General features: G+C 44.2%; 1 protein-coding gene across 2 annotated transcripts in view; it reads left to right on the forward strand.

Moving 5' to 3' along the window:
* Positions 1-4,979: 4,979 nt before the first annotated feature.
* The window catches only part of LOC135378329 (AP-1 complex subunit gamma-1-like), a 77,344-nt gene continuing 61,117 nt past the window's right edge, over positions 4,980-21,206 (forward strand). The window contains exon 1 of one of the 2 annotated variants that reach the window (XM_064611338.1): positions 4,980-5,076. In XM_064611338.1, coding sequence (XP_064467408.1) covers positions 5,048-5,076 — 29 coding nt within the window. In that variant the 5' untranslated portion in view covers positions 4,980-5,047. Of the gene's footprint in view, positions 5,077-5,222; positions 5,417-21,206 lie in introns of those variants that run through there. The other variant, XM_064611339.1, reaches the window with a different exon arrangement.

The raw sequence follows: 21,206 nt of genomic DNA on the forward strand, positions 1-21,206 counted from the left end.
GCACCTCCTTCGCGTGCGCACATTCCCCGTCACCCAACCCTCAGGAGAATTCGATACCGTCCTGAAAGTGATTTCCATCGAGTAGCGCAGAGGACACGCCAGGCTCTCACTGGCTTCATAGCTATAAGGACGTCACATCGCCGGGCGCCCTCTGGTCTTTGCCTTGCCACCCACCCACCTTCGTACACGTCTTCCGGACCTCCTGGAACAAAGAGGTCAGGTTACCCCTCAAGTCCTTCGAGCCCATTTTTATGCTCTGGTAGACGCGAAGTTTTCTACCTCTGCCCCAACATACACCGATGGCGCATCTCGAAATGGCAAGTCCGCCTCGACATTCGTCATCCCACCCGAAGGCGCAGTGGAAGGACGTCGCCTTTCGCATCAAGCCTGATCCACAGCTGCGGAACACTATGCCATACTTTTCTTTCTGCGGCACATCGTTGATTTTAGCCCGCGGGAATGGGTCGTGTTCACTGACTCGCGCTGCAAGCAATTGAAAATTCTGGCATCCGAGGCTCATCCGCACCGTTGGTGATGGATGTGTTAATGGCTTACAACCTTTTCTACGAAGCAGAACACAGGCTGGTTCTCCAGTGGGTTCCAGCCCATTGCGGTGTCGAAGGGAATGAACAGGCCGACAGCGCCGCGCAGAAGCAGCTCTCTCGTCTCGGAGACGGACGCGTATTGCGCTGTTGAGAGGCGATCGTCGTTCCGTACTTCAATGCCTCGTGACTCCCCTGGCTTCCCGCCAATGGACCGCTGACATTACCCCCCCCCCCCTCCCCCCAGCTATGCTCAGCAGAGTTGATCCAGCGCTCGCTTTCCGCATGCCTCGACATACCTCTCGCCAAGATGCCGCATTAGTTCATCGAATGCGCCTTGGTGTGGCTTTTACAGCGCAGTGGCGTTACCGCTTGAGACAAGTTGACTCTCCCCAATGCTGTCACTGCAGTGCTGTAGAAGATCTAGAGCGCATTCTTCTCCATTGCCCACACTACCACCTTCCCGAACCGTACTCTCCGGCAGAGCTGTCGGCGGCTGCCCCTCTCGCACCCCCGTCGCTACGGCACTGCTCTCCGGATCCTAGACTCTCGCCCCCCACCCCCTCTCTCACAAAATTGCTTGGTCCCTGGCCACATCCAGCCCACCAACGCTCTGCCCAAAAAGCTCTCTTGACCTTTCTGGATACCATAGGATTTCGATCCTTATTGTGAAGAGGCTCATTATTTCATTCCCCGCTTCACCACCAGTATCCCCCTGGCGATGAAACTCCCCATTCATCATCTCACAATAAAGTTGTTGTTGTCCACCGAATATGTGCACGCCCCAAAAACCCATGCATATAGAAGACAGCCTTCGTTTCCTGTTGGACAGCATATGCTACGTACACAACTTGAGGTAATTTGAAACACTATGTGAGGACAGAAATTCAGGGCGGTGGGAGTTAAGACATCCAGAGCCTCCCTCGCCAGTTGTCAACTTCTTCTCTATCTCTTCTGAGGAAGTATATACCGTAATTCCTCTAGTTCGCCATTCCCGTTTTCTTTCTTTTGCTATGGCTTCTCACCCTACAATTTCTTTCTGTATCACCTCTACCCAACTCCACCTAGATAGAGGAGGCCTCCGTTGGAGGTGGTGGTGACCATGGTGGTGGTGGTGGTGGTGAAAGGGCTCGACGTTGTCGGCCTCACAAATGTGGGCAACGTCACGACTGACGCCCTGGGGAATGTGCGTACTGGGCCGACTTGTAAGGGAACTGTGCCGACATTAAAATGGGTACTACCCCTTTTGGGACCTTCAGTGGGCATCTTTTAGAGAAAAATCTGCCACGGAAGCGGGTCATTTGTTCCTGTAATTAATTGGTTTCGGTTTACATATTTTGTCGGGGCTGGTCGCGGTGAAGCGCAAAAGGACGTAATTCATTGGTGTAAGGACATAATTCATTGGTGGATAAGGGAATGGAAGGGCGTCATTTTGCGCTTCACTGCGACCAGCCGCGACAAAAATATGTAAACCGAAACCAATTAATTACTGCAACGAATGACCCGCTTCGGTGGCAGATTTTTCTCTAAAAGGTGTCCACTGAAGGTCCCAAAAGGGATAGTAGCCATTTAATGCCGATAGCGCCCTGCTTTAGAAGTTATGTTTTTTTACGAAACTCATTTGAATTTTTATTTAAATAATGACAGCCTCCCACTCATTCACACGGTGCGCAGCTTGTACACTGTTAAAACAGAACTTCACCACATAGCACGCTCCTAGCCAACCATCATTCCGAATTATATCATTCTGTACATTGATTTGTTGAAAATGGGAGGAGGCGCCTATCTGGGACAGATTATCTTGTCCCAGATAGGCGCCTCCCCCCTGTTTTGAACAAATCAGGACACAGAATGATATCATCCGAAATGATGGTTGGCTAGGAGCGTGCTATGTGGTGAAGTTCTGTTTTAACAGTGTAGGTGGTATCGGACAGAGACTTGTAAAAAAGAAAGTTCGTCGATTGGTGCACCTGTTCGCGAATTATTTAGCCCGGGGATTTAACTGAAACACCCGGTATACCCCGAGAACCAAAGAAGGGGCTCCTCCTTTTTGATTCCCAACACTCAAAACGGATAAAAAGAGGCATTGCTGTGTCCTGCTTAAAATCCGCTCTATACAGAGGTCATGCTATCATCAGATGCAGGCAGGGGTGGATCCATGGATTGTTTTGAGAGGGGGGCACCACATAGCACACTCTACACACTCCTAACCAACCATCATCACGAATGATATCGTTATCTGTCCTGATTTGTTGAAAACGGGAGGCGTACGCCTTTTTGTGACACTTATGCTGTTCATAATTGTCACAAAAAAGGCGTACGCCTCCCGTGATGGTTGGTTACGAGCGTGCTGTGCGGTGAAGTTCATGTTTAAGAGTGCAGTTATAGTCGTGACGATACTCACTCGCGTGTGGCCAACAACAGCTGTCCAGTTTTGACCCCCCCACCCCGCTTACATCGCTTTCTTTTGTATTTTCTTTTTCGCGCCCTCGGTCCTCTCTAATAAGAATTTTTATTTCCTCCTCACCACATTCGCTGTCCCCTTTCTCTCATGTACATTAGTATAAATATCTCTACCAAGTGTTCAATGTATCGCACCTGATGAAGGACGGACTCCGTCCGAAAGCTTGTTTTTCAGTAAAATAAATGTTTCAATCTCTTTAAATACTTCTTTTATTCACCCCTCTCACCGCCAAAAAATCTTGTACCCCACAAATTACCGACCAGAAAGACCGAAAACGTCACAAAAGCAGCACATACGGGCGTCACCTCATGTGTATTTTAACAGGCTTTGCTTCTGGTGGTGGTGTTCTGTTCAGGCGTATGTTTACATTCTAGCTGCGATTCATTTGATACATCTTCCCCTTCACCATAGTCGTCGAACACAGATAAAACAGCGACGAAGCAGGTAAGCAGGTAGCGAGGAACATCCAAATCTTTGTTGCCTTGACAATAAAAGCGAACACAGACAACAGAACATGGAACACTCAAACTCTGTTGTCGTTCCAGAAACCGAAATTATAATTGCCTGGAGATAAAAGCCATTGGTGACCGGGGTTCGAATCGGGGCGCCGGCTGTGCTGTCTGGGTGTTTCTCCTGGGTTTTCCTCAGACGTTTAAGACAAATATCGGCACAGTACCCTGTGAAGGCGGCCCAGGACGCACGATTCTCCCATGCGATAGTCGAGACGTTGCCCGCCTGAACGTCGCCGACTATTCGGCAAGCAGTTCCACCACCACCACCAGACCCACCTTGCTCATTGATGTCCCAGCGCTAGAAAATGCCAATCAATTGGTTTTGGGGTGGTCAGGTTTGCCTATTTCTTCATGAAAGAAGTACGTATCAACTGGCGAATGTCAGGCACGTAAGAACGACAGTGACGTCATTCCAGGACCGGCGTCTGCTGCTCGCCTCCGGGGTGGACAAGTTGGAAATTTGCAACTCCCCCCGCACTCCTGTTCTCTTGAGTTTCTATCTCTCTTCTGTCGTCCTAAAGCAGCTTCTTACTGCCCAAAAGGGGTCAACATCGGGCCCTGCATCATTCCTCTGAAATTTTACGTCAGCACAACAGTGGATATGAGCGGTGTAGAAGCGTGGAGAGAGGAAGAAACGAGTTGGAAGGCAGGGAGGTTGGTATGCGTCCGGGGCCAACTTCAGGGGGAATTGTGCCGCCGACATTGGTCTGGTAGGCCTGCCTGAACGCCCGGGAAAGACCTCACACAGAGCACGGTGGTAGGATTCCAGTCCTTCCAGTCTTTATCTTAGAGTCACCAGCAGGGCCGGCGTGAAGTGGGGGGGGGGGGGGGGGGGGTTACAGACGGCGATAAAGCCCCGGGTCTCTTCAGGGGGCCGCAGGACCCAAGGCCTCACACCAGGAGACGTGAGGAGGGGGGCAAGGGCAGGACTCATCCGGAGCCATCCTCGGGGACCGTAATTTCTCTCGCCGGCATGGTCACCAGCAACGAGTGAATGCTGTAACCACTTGGCCACCCTGCTGGTCGTCATAGCTAGTTCACCTTCACTCTCTCTTTTTCTTCTTTCTGAGTACAGGGAAAAATGTTGCGACATTCTGGAGCTCGTATCTAGGCGATGTGATAGCTTTTCGTCCCCGTTGTTTTCTTCTCTTTTTTCTGTTACGGGTTAGCCGAGCAACTGTGTACAGGATGTGACGTAGAACGTCAGACTTTGGTATCGAGATATGATAATATAGATAAAAGAAAGAACTGTATTTTATTTCTTAGCCCTGTCACCCGTGAAAATACCTAATTTTCTGTGGTTTTTTGGTCGTCACTTGTTGAAGCATCAAATTTTAGGTTAAAAAGAGATAGAAATAACTGTTCCCGTTGTCAACAAACACGTTTCTCGACTTCTAATTAAATTTAAGCCAATTTATTGATGATCAAGCGCATATTTCCACGTGGCAGGTATTTGAACTTCTGAACTCATCCACGTCACCCACGTGATCGTCCCAGCTACTTTAGCGGATTTTTCACTAGATGGCAGAATGGACTTGCAAGCGGCAATCTTTTCGAGGTAACATATAACGCTTTTAAATGATATTTACGGCGTTATATAAGTAATAGCTTTCTGATTATGTACACCGTAACTTTCCGGCGAACATCAATGCGACGAAAAATGAGACAGTGACTTGTTATGCTATGTTTATTTGTAAAAAACTACTTGGGCGATGGGCCAGTTGGACACTTGCACATTGGCGAGCGCCATGTTGATAGGCGGTCGGTTTGCTTACCAGTTAAGTTCCTGTTAGGCCTAGTCTGCTAAGTGCAATAATTTGGTGAATTCTCAGCGTTTCTGCGGCCCAGGAAGTCTAGTAACCGTTCTTCGAGTACTCGGCCAGCAGGACATCTGTACGGTACTGTCATGTTTTCTGTTTGTTACGCAGCGGCTGGGATCTGTATGGTACTCTGTGGTCTGTACCGTCGGAATGATCTTTTCCACTGTTCATATCGTAGATCGTAATTTTGTGTCAGATAATATGGCGGTATTCTCACTTCGACGCACAACAAATACAGGAATGTGTAGTATTCGCACAGGTACGGCTTGACTTGGGAGTAGCTACGCAGGTTTCGATCGCGAGTACTCCGCAGATGCGGTGCCGTGTGTGAGCCATCTAAAGGTGTCCAAATCCTTCCCAGGTATACTCGTTTGAATAACACATAGCTTGCGCCAATCAAATTACGCCGTCTATATGGAGAAGTGTCTTCTGTTTTCTATATCTGTACGTAAAAGGAAGGATATCGTTGTTGACGATTTTCGGTCACTCCTCTGGTGTATCATGCGCGTAGGCCGCATTCTTGTATACCGTCTAGAATGAGTTTTAAGAATACTGCATTTAATCAGATTACGTTTTGTGGATGTAGTTTATCCCAGGACAATAGCGATGAGTAAACCAGTAGCGGTGTTTGCCGCCCACGCAGCATGTCTCTGTACCATCCGCAAAATGTCGTACCGTATTTCTCAATAAGTGGTGTTTTGTGTGAAGAGGTTTAATGGTTCTGTTTCCATAGCACTCCGTCGCTGCCACGTTTTCTTGCCACTATGTGACACATCGCAGTGTAAGCAAAACTTTAGATGGTATGAAAGTGTTTCAGCCGGTGTCATCTTTATTATGAGTCACAATATCCTCTTGCAATGGGTCAGCGACAACATTTTGGTACCAATTGCGTCTGTCAGGCGATGGAACGGTAGGGAAGATAGCAGGGAAATGTGTCATTTTTTTACTTCTACATTATCTTTGGTATGTGCTGTTTCGCCATGTTGCATAACTCGAAGCCAGTACACTAATGTTTGTAAAGTACACCATGGGAAAACTACATGTTCTTCTTTGCTCTATATCTTACGCTGATGATTTCCTGTGTTTGAACTTCTGTCTACAGCTTGAAATGTTGAGTTCGAACTTGTCGGTAATTCAGCTGAAAAGCTGTTCTGAGCATCAGCCACTGTGTGTTCACAGAAGGCATCGGTACGAATGCGAAGCCTGGCAATGTTACAGTGCCCTGTACCTTCAAAGCACACTTGACTCACGCCATGTAATGTTAAGTAGCACAAGTGAAACCAAATATCTTGCAAAATACAAAAATTTTGATTATTGGCTACACTGACACCCATAACTGCAGCCAAGGGTATCATAAGCATTAATATTGTTAACCACTAACTTGTGGTTGTAACCTAACCCCACCTAAACTAACCTGTCTTCAATCTGTGTCCTGTGACAGCTGGTGCGCAAGTGTTATTGGACAGTCCCTGCATTTAAAAGCTCGAGGAGCTCTGGAAAGAATTTTTCAACGCTCATGCTCAAAAGATATAACTGGTCATTTGCCTTTTGTCTGCTCTCATCCACAATCATCCTAGGTTGACACACAACGCTGCAGCCTGCGTCATTTTTCTACCCCAATGTAATGTGCAACCTGCTGCTCATATGCAAGCGAGTTTGTATTAGTTACAAGAGCTAGACTGTCATAACAGAAACAAGGATGGGACAAGCATCTCACTGGCCATGTTAATTCCTGTTAAATTATAATTTGCATGGTGTATACATGTATTGCTTACCACTGCAGAGTTGCTTTTTAGAAGCTAGGAAAGATCTGGGTACTTTATATGTAGTACCTTTGTTACGTTTCAGTCATTGTCTGTGAACACAGCTGTTGTTAAAGGAGCAGTGAAACAACATACAGGATTGCTCAAGACTCTGCTTAATCAATCCAGCAGACCATCAAGGGAAGCCATGCAAAATATTTTCCCCGAACAGCGTCTTACCGCAGCACAATTCACGAGAGCTCCCTTCAATTTAATTCCATTTACAAGAACACCCTGAAAAACCAGCCTTGTGCAGAACAGCGTGACCTCGGAGGTGAGGCCCAAAACGTCAGGCTTGCTGGTAACACATTAGAAAAACTTGGGAGTGCAGAAATTGCAGGGATGTAGAAGAAACAGAGAGAGACAAGGACAGGCACTCTGTGCCTGTCCTTGCTGACATGTGTGTGACGTGTTTGTGAGCATGACATCCAACAACATCCAAATGTTATTTATGCTTTAACATTTTCAGGCACTCTGTGGCCGTGCTCGTCTCTGTGTGTTTCAGATGGTGATATACTAATAGATCAGTGGCTCCCACACTTCGCCGCCCCGCGGCCCATAAAAATATAGACTGCCCCGTCGTGACCCTCCCTCCCAGTTTCCCTTGTCGCGATGCCGGACATCTTCCGATCTCGGCGCATGAATGTTAGCCAAAATGATACACTGACATTTTATTGGAGTTACATTCATAGCGAGTTCTCTGGGCCAAAAAGTCTTGCACAACGGCATGCTGCACAATAGCATGTTTCGCTCATCGACAACGCATGCGAAATGGTTTTCTTAGATAATTCGAGAAGACACCCCTGCGCGGTGCCCCACGAAGGCTAGGAGCGTCTGTGTATGCCGCGATAGACGCAGATGCTGTGGCCTTTAGTGGGAGTGAGTGGACATCACGACATAGATTTTGGCCCTCGTGCACAAGTGAAAGCGAGACCGTGTGATGCGTCAAAAGCGTCGCGTACCCTGCATGCAAGCGCATTTATGAGAAACCTCCAGGCCTACTGCCACGGGCTTCCTGGTAACGCAGAATAGCGGGTATGGCGTGGTATTTTTTAAAATTTGTGGGCCGCTTCGCGACCCCTCTCGCAACGTGTGTCGCGACCCCCAGCCCACAGCTTGGGTACCACTGTAATAGATAATAAGCTACTAAGGTAGTAATAGATAGTAAGACAATAAGGGTGTGTTCTAGTAATATACGTATGAGAAGCCGTCAAACTGGACAGCTAGGTCGACATCTCAGGGGAGCAGATTTCTAAAAGACTGCGCCACGCCCCCCATCTGTCAGACGACACAGGAACTACACCCTGCGCCTCATTAAAAGTCGCAGTCTGTCATTTAACGCTGAGATATCAGTATGTGCGACCTATAGTTAAACACTGCAAACTCACAAGATGTGGAAATTTCGATATCTGCAACGCGCGTGACAATTTCCGTGGATGCTCTCAGCTAGTCTACACAGCTAGTCTGCATCGGTGCGGATGAGACGAGGTGTCTTACCAGCAGCCTAGGTGAAAATTTGAAAGAGACTCGACATGGCGGCGCTTCTGGTTAGACTACCATGAAGCTGTCTAACCAGGGTATTGGAACACGCCCTGAGCTAGTGTTTCTTAAAAAGATAATAGAACACATACTGAGCTCTCATGATGTAAATTTTTCCAAAATAATCCCTTCAACCTCGCACACCAGCATGCTTTTGGTGTGGAACTCAGATTGCACTAATGATAAATGAAAGACGTGCCCTCGCTGTCCTCCTTTTCTTCCTTGGACAACCTCATGTTGCTTACAGTGCTCTGGAGCTAGCTGGAACTACCACATGCATTGGAGAAGAATGGCTGCCTTGGTGTCTTCTGATTTGACATTGGACACTTGCTCATCATTTCCAACCTATACTGTGGTTCTGGCCACGTCGCATCAGTTAGTCGTTGGGAAATGTAGGCGTCATACCACTGGTTCTGTTTGTGAGCATCTGTTTCTGTTGACCACCTCCTCCTTCCTATGTTCATATGCATCTTTGTGGGAAGCACATTTTTCCAGAATATTGTAGGAAGTATCCTGAACAGTATCAGAATGCAGGGTCTAGTCTAGACGACGCACCCAGCGTCCTTGTCACAGAGCTCAGTATCACTCTGCAGAAACTATACTGTAAATGCAGCGTCGAGGAAGCAAGGGAGTTGCTCATGAGACCGGCAATGACGGGCAACCCAGAAGATGTGTGTTCGAGTCCTACAGCTGGCTACCCTTTTCAGTAACTTCCTTCTTTCGTTGCTCATGAGTATTCCTGTTAATCCGAGATCGAGGGACATAGGGGACGAGATGGATGTCACATTCTGTTGTCATTCATGTTCCTCACTTCCAGGGTTTAATGTGAATGAACAGTGCATTGTTTGTTTCACCTTCAGTGATACCTCCTTTACTTTTGAGACCAGACAGTTATGAGTTCCATTATTTTTTTTCCCCCACTTTTCTTTGTTCTCTACTTTTTGCTTACGTTGCTTACTGCATGTCAGTGACAGCGGAGATGCATGTCGTTTATCATGCTGAATTTGTATTGGCCTTTGAACACTCGCCACATAAGCTGTTTTGGGAAAACAAATCTTTGTTTCTTATTGATGGCATTAACATTAATATCTTTTATGACCATTGCTCGGTTTGTTCAGTAATGAGCTGCCTCACTAGACCGTGGGCTAGTTTACCTATTCCACCCAATTCACCTGATTAGTTCACCTATACGAATCACACTTATTTGGCCTACATTACTTAACCACATACGGAATTGTCGGAAATGGAACTTATTCAAATTGACATTTCAAGTCATTTCTCTCTATCAGCCAGCCCCAAAACTCACTATTGTAAGTGAGAAACAGACGAAGTCTGTACCTTTTAGTGCTCAGAATTTTGTTCGTAATGCAGACAACACTGACTCGGGTACCATTTTCAATATCCTACATGAGTCGCCGATACTTACGACATATTTGCTGAATGTGTGAACTCAGCCATCAGAACTAACACTCTTGGAACAAATGTCTTTCTTCCAGAACCCCGAGGATTACTCAGCATTTAAAATTCATAAAGGAAAAGCATAATCTTGAGGGGGAAATAGTAAAAGGAGTCCTTTCAGGTTAACTCTTAAGAAATTGCACTTTAGTCGGGGTACTTGTCCAGGTTAATTAATCATGCCAAGAGATACTGCTGTAAATCACAGTTTATGCCCTGTACAAGTGTTAATGCTAAGTGGAAAGTCAAACTAATTACTACTCAATCTGTACTATGCTTTGGTACATCCTCAGTTTCCATACCGTGTCTCCATATGGGGACTTACCTTGAGATCACATCTGTGCATGCTCGATGCTGCACAGGACAGGGCTATCGGGATCCAAAAAGTGCATCACTGATCATAAGATTCTGTCTGCATAATCATTTTTGCATGGCACTCAACTTTCTAATGCACAAAATTTTCAGAAACAGTAAGCAGCCTGGTTAGTAATATTTATGCAGCACTGTATGCTTAAAATTTCATTTGCCTGATCAAAACAGAAAGAAGGCAGAAAAGTCTCATCACTGACCATGTGATTTTCTGTCTGCTTTCGTCCCTAATTACCTTAGCTTGTCACACAACATTGTAATCAACAACATATTTCAAGAAAATTAAGCACATTTGTGACACATGTACAAGTGGCTTCTGTAACATATTTTTTAAATTTCAAACACCCTATCAAAACAGAAAGCAGATGGAGAAGTTGTATTGCTGACCCTGTTATTTTTTTGTCTGCTTTCATCCGTAATTACCTTTGCTTGTCGCAGACAATTCTAATCAACGATACAAAGGAGGGAAGAACTTTAGTAACACATGTTCAAGTGTCTTATCTAACATCATCACCATCTTTGGCCAATAGTTGTCCTCGTGCCTTAAAAATCCAAAACAAACAAACAAAATCACCAGCGGCATGGCCGAGCAGGTTAAGGCGTCCTGCTCGGTGGTGGTACCCAAGGTCGTGCTGAAGACTGGGAGGTGGTGGGTTCGAATCCTACTACTGGCTGTGCTGTCTACTAGCCCCCCTTCCATCCCTCACTCCTTCCTGCTGTCCTCTCTACATCTGTCTGCGTCTGTACGCCGCTCGTAGCCACAGTTGCAATGCGGGGCTAACACGGAACTAAAAAAAAATAAATGATCTAACATCACGTTTTGAAATTGAAATGTACCTATCAAAACAATGTCAGTGGAAAAGTCACGTCACTGACTGTATGATTTTCTGTCTGTTATCATCCATAATTATTTTAGCTTTTCACACAACATTCTAGTGAGCAAAATATTCCAGGAAAAGGAATCACATTTTTGTGACACGTGCAAATGTCTTCCGTGACATAGTTCTAAAATTCTAATGGACCTTTTTTACATACGCGCCGTATCCTAGCGGCTCTCCAACGAACCATGCTCATCGCGCGTCAAAAAAAAAATCCACGTGGGTAGCACAAAGGACCGAAACTGGTCCGGAGTGGGGCCAACAAGCTCTGGCTATTCGCGCGGTCTCCCCACTGGTCCCCACTTCTGTCGTCCCCATACTACGCCATCTAGTGTAGGCGGAGATAGTCCTCCCCGGCGCCTCAAGGTCATACGCATAGGCCATTGTGAAAAAGGTCCATTACCCTATCAAAACAGAAAGCAGGCAGAAAAGTTGCATCACTGACCATGTGGCTTTCTTTCTGCTTTCAGCCATAATTATTTTAGCTTGTCATAACAATATTCCAGTTAGCAAACTATTCCAAAAAAAACCTTTGTGACATATGTGCAAGTGTCTTGTAACATCGTGTGTCTCAAAAATTCAGTTATGCTATCAAAATTGAAAGCAGGTGGAAAAATCATGTTGTTGACCGTGTGATTTTTTTGTCTGCTTTCATCCTCAGTTATTTCTGCTTGTCACAGCAACATTCCAATCAACAAATCATTCAAAGAAAACGCACACTGACTTGCGACAAATGTGTAAGCGACTTGTTATGTAACATCATATACCATATTTTCTGCTGTATAACGTGCATGTTATACATGGTAAAAAGCGCGGTTGTGGCATCGGTTGCTTCATTTGTGATTTGCGTCACGAACGATGGAACGGATGAATCCTGTTCCATTTGTGTTGGTTTCAAGTTAATGGCATCTTTCATTCTGCAAGGAGAATTTATTTATTTATTATTTATTTATTACAATATTTATTGATCACGTTTAACATAGCAGTTACTAATTCGTTTTAGTGCCATTGGGGAAGTTGGGGAAAACGGGATGATAGTCGACGAGCATGATTACACCAAGAGTGGACAGAGGTATCAGACAGAAGTAGCGAAGCGGATCCAGGAATCACGGGACGCTGCCGAGGTGTCTGTAATTCTGAACTCATGTGAGATGACTGGCGTTGCTGAGAAGGAATGGGAGACAGAATAATAGAATTTTTCTTTTTTCAACCAACCAACCAACCAGAACAGGCAAAAAAAGAGAAACGGAGAAACCTAAAATGTTGAACTGGGCCTGTTTGTCCTACTCCATTCAGTGCTAAAAGTGCTAAAAACACACAGAAAGAATGAGACACACAGGTTACGCACTAACAACAAAGGTTCATTCGCGGACACAAATCGCTTAAAACCGCAGAAATTCCCTCTCCTTGTCTGTTAGTCCAAACAGAAGGTTGTGTCAGCAACATGTCGATTGGCCTAACGGAATTTCTGTGTGGTTTTAAGTCATTTGTGTGAATAAGCCTTTGTTGTTAGTGCGCTGCCTGTGTGTTTTGTCCTCTCCGTGTGTTTTTATCGCTTTTAGTACTCCGAACAGAGAACGATGACGAGACCGATATTTGCTATGACTCCTGCTCTGTCTGATCAGAGTTTGAATGTCCCGATTAAACATTGTGTCAGTCATAAAGTCATTGCACATGGATTACTGTGGATACTAACTGCAATGTAGAGATTACAGCTTTTGTTGGCTATCAGTGCCGGTACTTTCACCTCCGCGGTGCGCGTCATGTATTGATGTGTGTGATACACCACAGGCATTTTTTAAATTCTGCTAATTTTGGAGGGTATGTATCATGCATCAGTGTGCGTTACACACTGTTAAACTATGGTATTCCATATTTTTGGTACCCTGTTGAAGGAGAAAGCAGGTGGAGAAGTCACATCACTGACCACGTGATTTTTTTTGTCTGCTTTCCATCCAAAGTTATTTCTGCTTGCCGCAGACAATTCTAACTAACAAAATATGTAGAAAATGTGCAGCACCTTAGTAACACTTGTGCAACTCTTGTATGTAACTCAGTGATGGGGCTGCTGCGCCATTTGCGCCAAAAAGCGGATCCTGCTACAAGCTGCTACTAACGCGTGTTTTTCTGACTTATTGCACCATGTTTGCTCCAAAAGGGACTGCCGGACGTGCAATAGAGGTGAAAACGAAACTGAAACTTGTACGGTTGCTCTTTCCGTTGTGGTGATGCTTCTCCGAAGAATCGTTCCGTGGTATCAGCAGGCCCCAACAGCTCTCTGTGGAGCCCATAGTTTGAAATAATGCACACAACATTCGGAACATGACCAATGGAAATACGACTTAATGCATGCCAGTCGACCAATCAGGAGCCTTCCCGTTTGGCTCGCATTTCGGCCGGTCCTGGCTGTGATCGACTTGTACTGATTTTCACGTCTGACACCCAATTATTCGGTATTCTAAAATAACTAAAGCAATGGCATCTTTTTTATACCTCATATTTGATTGAAAGGCCTGACATGTGTTCACCGTGCATACAAAGAGACTTATGTAGCTTAAAGAGACACTTTATAGAGACACAGTATACACATTATACAGAGACACTTAGAGACACATGTAGCAAAGTTCTAACTTGCAAAGTGATACACACTATCTAATTCCTAATAAAGAATGAGTCTCATGAGTGCATATGATTTGGTGTACATAATTTCATGCGCGTAATCCTGCCTTCTTTGTCACCGTATTCGAAATGCGACGGCACTCGAATGTGTTCCTCACGCTCCAACTCTTTCAAACCTTGAAGCCCTGTGAAACTGTAAGAAATGATACTTCTAGCTGTATGTTCTAATGTTTCATGTAAAATAGAGTGCTTTGTCCTTTCTCTTTCCTATGTTTTTTGCATTGGAACGTTTTCTATTTAGTTGCATGATAGCACACCAGGCTAGTGCTTTACGTAATCATATGCGAACAAGTTTGTGACGTACAACAGTGCTTACACCATATGCAAGGAAATTAGGAGTTGGTATACTCTGCTCAATGGACTGTAAAAGCTGCTACAAAACAGGATTTTTACTGTTCCAAGAGCTGCTCGAGGCAGCAGCTTGTCAGTTCCGTCACTGGTAACATTGCATTTTGAAAATGTCAAGTACCTTGCCAAAACCGAAAGCAGGTAGAAAAATTACATCACTGACCATGTGATTTTCTGCCTGCTTTCCACCCCTACTATTTTAGCTGGTAGCAACAACATTCTAATCAACAACATATTCCAGCAAATGTAGACACCTTGGTGATGCATGTAAATCTGACTTGTTCTTCATGATTTTGTCAAAACAGAAAGCAATTGGAAAAGTCACATCACTGACCACATACGATTTCCTGTCTGCTTGCATCCATATATATATATCCACACACATATATGTATATGAATGAAAAAAAGCCATTCAAGAAGCAAGTAAATGACACTAGACGTGTTTGAAATTCAAAATTACAGACATCTTAGTGGCGCACACATGCGACTTGTGTAATGTCATACATATGGAACTTCATTTACCCAATGAAAATGGAAAGCAGGTCCAAAGCTCACATCTCTGACCATGTGATTTTCTGGCTGCTTCATTCATAATTATTTTAGTTTGTCATTAGCAGCATTCTAACCAAACAAATATTCCAAAAAGCCCCTTACTGATGCTTGTGAAAGTGGATTGTATAACACAGCGTCTTTAGAATTTGTTATATCAGGGGAGAAAAAAGGCGGAAAAGTCACATCACTGACCATGTGACTTTCCGTCTGCTCTTGTGCATAATTATTTCAGCTTGTCACACATTCTAATTAACAAAACATTCCAAAAGCTATAAGCACCCAAGTCATACATATGTCACTTAGTGGCATCACATTTAAAAAAGTATTCAGTTACTCAATCAAGGCAGAAAGGAGTCGGGAAAGTCACGTTGCTGACCACGTGGTTTTCTGTCTACTTTCACTCAGCTATTTTAGCTTTTCACACACAAGTCTTATCAACCAAATTTTCTGAAAACAGTGAGAACCTTAGTAATCGTGTGCAAATGACTCGTGCAACATTATAATCTGAAATTTCACGTGTGCTATCAAAACAGAAAAGCGTAAGTGTCTTGTCATCAACAATGTGGTTTTTCAGCTACTTCCATACATCATTATTATTTAGCTTGTCGCATGATGCTCTTTGTTGTTGAACCATTAAACGTCAAACATAAACATCAAACATAAACATGATGCTCTAATCAAACAAATCTTCCAGTGAAAAGCACATGTACATTCATGTGACATTGTAACGGTTTTTTCAAAGGTTTCTGTAGCCTATAAAGACACAATTGTCGCGTCACGGACCACGTGGTTTTTCGTTTGCCTTCATCCAGAATTATTTCATTCTGGTACACAACATTGTGTTAACCAGTTTTTCTCAAATCAGTGAAGGCCGTGTCACATTACGACTGTGCAATGACGATATCTGGCCAACATTGTGGGCGAAGCCGTTTTTGTTGGAGTCGGCCGTGCAATCTCACTTGCAGTGACACCAACGCATGATAAAAGAGCGACCGACACCAGATTGTTCTGCTGATTCTGTTCTCCATAATGCGAACAATACACAGACTTCGATTCCAGTAACACCGTTCAGACAAACGACAGTGCATCAGCAATCGCTCCTGCACAGATCAACTGAATTTGCGGGGGCAGTCCAACACTCGTGGAAACTCTTAAACCACAAGGATGACATTTGGATAATTTTGAACTTATCACTGAATCATCCTTCCAGGTTGTCGTACATTTTACTGTACGATCGTTCTTTCTTTGACTGCTCCCTGATAGTAACTAGCATGTTTTACGCTCCATAGTTCTGGTAGCTGTGGTGTGAATAGTAGTTATTTTGTCGTCAAATGAAAATTCTGTTTCACCCATATCTGACACCGTGCAAACAGACAGACAATCCGAAAGCTGTTCTCACACTCGGAGTTACACACGTTAGGACCCTTTTTGAGGATGCATGTCCTGTCACGTGATTCTGCTTTTCTCCACTAGATTGCAGCAAATAAAGGCGGGAACTCAAAAGAGCCGAAGGCAGAGAGGCGCGTCCATTGTATTCTGGTCTCTGCTTTTGGAGTGTGTTCTGGCACAGTCCGACTGTACTCCGTGCGAGCGCACTGTACCCAGGCCATGGTCCACTTTTTCTCGCATGAGATTCGTTCTCACTCCAACTTATTGCACCCTGCAAGAGCAGGGCATTTTCAACAGGGCACTCTTGCCCCTGTTTTGTACAACATAATTTCCTATAATTTCTCTCTCATTTTGCAAAACTTGGAAAATTTGTAGAAATTGCGCACCGGCTCTTCATGTCTGCACAAAAAATCGGACAGGCTCCAAAACTGGCGTAACGATTGGCCAACTTGTGTTTTCCTCGGTTTTGTTGGCAGATTTACCTGTGTTTCCGGTTACACTAGGCCGACACTTTGAGTTATTTGTATCAGGCATTGTTGTCGTCCTAGTTTGACTTTGAAATGGGCCCATTTAATGTCAGCTGACGGTTGATGTCGTCGTCAGTCAGTGTCGTGTTGAGATCGGCAGTTGGCCGATTAGAATTCATCCTAGTGTGACATCGCGTTAAGAATACCAGTAACGCATGTGCAAGTGACTTATGTAGCATGATATTTTAAAAATTTCAGTAAAAACAGAATGAAGTACGGTAAGCAATGTTGCCTACCACGTGATTTTTCGTCAGCTTTCATGTATAATTATTTTAGCTCATCACACAACAAATGAGCACATTTTCAAAAAGCAGTAAGCATTCTAGTAGTATACATCGAAGTTACTTTTGTAACATCATATATTTTAAAATTTAGTTATGCCGTCAAAACAAGAAAGCAGATGGAAATGTCACTTCACTGACCATGTGATTTTCCGTCTACTTTCATCCGTCGTTACGTTAGCATGCCGTACAACATTCTGACCAACCAAATTTGCCATGCATCATAAATTTTACGTAACAGAAATTAAAAAGACAGTGAGTTACAGTACAATAACAGAAAAAAATTGATAAGGCACAGCACTTGTAGTCTTATTTCTCTTCTTCTGTCATTTATATTTTTCAAACTTCTTGCACGATATCTACACACACACACACACACACACACACACACACACACACACACACACACATACACACATTATGAACCAAATCTTCCCTAATAATATACTAATTTCCTGCACATGATTCATGTCAGTCTATTTTAAAACCTCTGTTACCCTACACAAACGAAAAGGAGGTGGAAAAGCCACATCACTGACCGTGTGACTTTGTCTGCTTCCCACATTGTAGTCTAGTTAATGAGATTTTGAAAAACCAGCGGCATGGCCGAGTGGGCTAAGGCGTCCGCTCGTTGGTGGTAACCAAGGTCGTGCTGAAGACTGGGAGGTGGTGGGTTCGAATCCTACCGCCGGCTGTGCTGTCTGAGGTTTTCCCTGGGTTTTCCGAAGACTTTCCAGACGAATGTCGGCACAGTTCCCCCTGAAGTCGGCCCAGGACGCATACTAACCCCCCTGTCCCCCACTCCTTCCTGCTATCCTCTCTCCGTCTGTCCACATCTGTACGTCGCTCATAGCCACAGTTGCTTCGCGGCGCTAACACCCAATCAAAAAAAAAAAAAAAGATTTTGAAAAATGTTCGACATGCGTGTAGCACTCTATCAGTACATCTGCAAAACAACAACAACTTTATTTCAGGATGATGGGTGGGTGTGGGCATGTGCAAGTGACATTTTCAGTATCACATTCCTTGGTATTTGAGCTGTCATAACAACGTCGTCATAACAAGGAGACAAAAAAAAAAAGTGTTTGGGGCGACACCTAAGTACAGATGTGGGCCATGTGCCATTGTATCACTTTCCCTTTTTTCCTGTGGAGAATTACACATAGGTATAACGGGGTGCCGTGTGAACGTGAGGATCACGGAGCGCCACAGATTGGTCGAGAAAGAGGGTCGTTCTTAATTTATTTATTGTTAATACGCTAAGGGCCCGAAGGCAATGTGACAAAGTCTCTCACACAGGCCTGTGTGTTTGAAAGCATTTGATAAGTTGTGCTGCTTCGTCGTTCAGGGGACAAGTTAAAAAAATTTAAAGGCTCTCATATTGTATCAGCCACATAAATGATTGGAAAGACGTAACTTCTCTGTAGAAAAATTAAGGTTTATAAGTGCAGGCAGGGAAGACTCTGTGAGCTCTTAGTCTGTCAGTTTCATGCAATAAGAGCTACAGTGGTCATCGGGTTACAGGATTAACAAGAGTGGTTGGGTGAAAGAGGGCGTTCATTGATGCGTATAGCGGTCCTCGTGTGTTTACAATATACTGTAAACGTATTTTTATTCGCGATGTACTAATTTTCGCGAATTTCGCGACTGCTAAAACATCGCGAAAACTTGTACTTGCGAACACAGCTTGACGTTTATCCTGCGAAAGGAAATGGCCCTGGAATCGCGAAATTAAATACTGGCGAATAATTTTGCAAATGACTGAATGCGCGATTCGCGAAAATTAATACATTGCGAATAAAAATACATTTACAGTATTTAGTTGGTAATGCGTGCCCGCATCGCGCAGCCATGTTTTCGTCCTTCCTGTTTGTTAGCAGTCCCGTTTGAAAAGGCAAAGGAATACTTTGCTTACTGGGTTGTTTTTGATCAACTTGCATTCAGAATTCTTCAGCTTTCAGCGCAACAGTGTCGTCGTACACATTTCCCTGAAAATAGTAAACATCCTAATGAGCACATTCACACCGCATGTTTCATTATATTTTTCTTTGTGCCGTGCCGTGGCAGTGTGCTTGAACTTCTGCTGTGACATTCTGCTCCACAATGTGAGAGCACCTTTGATATCTTGCAATTCTACCCCTGGCCTGCTTCAACCATATTCCCAGTGTTTTCCAAGCACTCAAGACCGCTGATGTGAGAGTCCGTGCTCAGGCGAGTTTCCTGTGGAAGATGTTGGAAAGGGATGTTGGAAAGTAGGTGTGCAAATACCCTTGCACACCCGAAGTGCAGTGTCACTCGTCTGGTTGGATTGTGATGTCTGAACGTTCCCTACCTTTACACAATCTGGACTTCTCTACATATGTGACCTGTATTTGTGGTGCATCCGCACAGTAATTCTTCCAGTCCAGCCTTCGGTCGCTATTGTGGAGTGTGGCTTTTTCTCTTCTTCCTCTGTTCAGGAATTGCAACTTACAAATTTGAGTGAGGCTGATGTTGAAGAAACTTTAATCTTGGTCATTGCTTGTCATCAAGCAATCATTTTCCTTGTCTGAGTCATAGATATGTAAATCATATGGTTGAAGATATATTTGTTTTACTCACCTACATCAGATTTCAGCTAAGTTTTTGTGCACTTAGCCAGAGTACCTCTTATTCAGTGTTGAATTAATATAAAAAGAGGAGCCACATGCTTTACAATGGAAAGCCACGTGTTCAGAGGGAATACCTTTTCGTCCCTCGTCTGCCTCATTGTTTTAGTGACAAGTGACCAAAAAAGCAAAATTTTTAGGTTACTGCCGCCTATCTTCGAAGAGACAAACAAGCCACACGAGCTAAGTTCACCGTGTTGTTGAGAAATAGAGAAAATGCTTGTGGACAACCTGAGTTCGTTCATGGCATTTTTAATGAGATAACTGCTGATCCGCTCAGCTTGTCCATTGAAAGGGTGAAAGAAGTTGCGTACTCCCACAATTTGACAGATCTTCCGGTTTGCCCTATATGTCTTAATACAAGAGAGGGGAATGCTATATGTCACAATTTTGCATTCGACATACTTAACGGATGTGCTTTATCCCGCCCGACAGTTTGTTTTTTGTCAGCAATTAGGCCGCACAGCCAGCGCATGATACCTGCCTTCCATCCTTTTCAAATTGTGAAAAATCTTGTGCACATAAGGCACTGCCACCTATTCTGGAACATGTTTTAAATATAGTAATAATTAGGTTATTAGTCAGAGGTTCTTCTCCTCGGCTAACATTCTGGGCCGTCAGTGTTTGCATGTCTCGTGAAGTGAGAGAATTAAATGCAACGATTCCTGTGCTACTTTGCAGACTAAAAGCTCAGTCAGCAAGCTGGCTTCCATAAACTAACATGTGAAATACAGAAAAATGCAGAAGATACATGTGCCATGATGGATCCAGAGATGCCAAGTATCAAGAGCCACCACTTAAAGTTTCAGAATTTTCTTCTGTGAACATCCCCCTTCCTAGTTATTCACAGCATTAACTCCTTGCACAAATGTATCACGTAGTGACAAACTGCTTCTTGCATCCTAATTTCCTCCAACTTTGGACCCAGTATGCTTCCTACTTTCTGCAAGTGCTGCTTGCTATCATTCCACAGTTGAAACATACTCTCTATGCAATTCTGTACTAATAAAAGCCTGTGTGTTGGCGTACAGAAAAAACAAGACTCAACACATCCAACTGAAAGCAGCAAAACATTTAATTTGCACAAATGCAGCAGGTATATTACAGCAAAGCATGGGCAAAAGAAGAGGAAAAGTTTGAATGAAAGTTATGGGAAAAAGGGACAGAAACTAGGTCAACCACAAGCAGGGCACAGAAAATTCCTCACCAGACATTTGCTCTCCGGACGGTTGCTCTCCGGACGGTTGCTCACCATTGAAATGCTGAAGCCGGACAATTGCTCACCTCAATGTAAAATAGCAAAGAGCCCACCCTAACACTTTCGTTTCCTCGTGAGGGCTCCCTTGCCGTTTCTGCTTCTTTGGAACTTACACTGCCAGTGAATCCAGTCATTTTTAGTGA

This window comes from Ornithodoros turicata, chromosome 1 (genome assembly GCF_037126465.1).
Source record: "Ornithodoros turicata isolate Travis chromosome 1, ASM3712646v1, whole genome shotgun sequence".
In the NCBI taxonomy this organism is placed as follows: Eukaryota; Metazoa; Arthropoda; class Arachnida; order Ixodida; family Argasidae; genus Ornithodoros; species Ornithodoros turicata.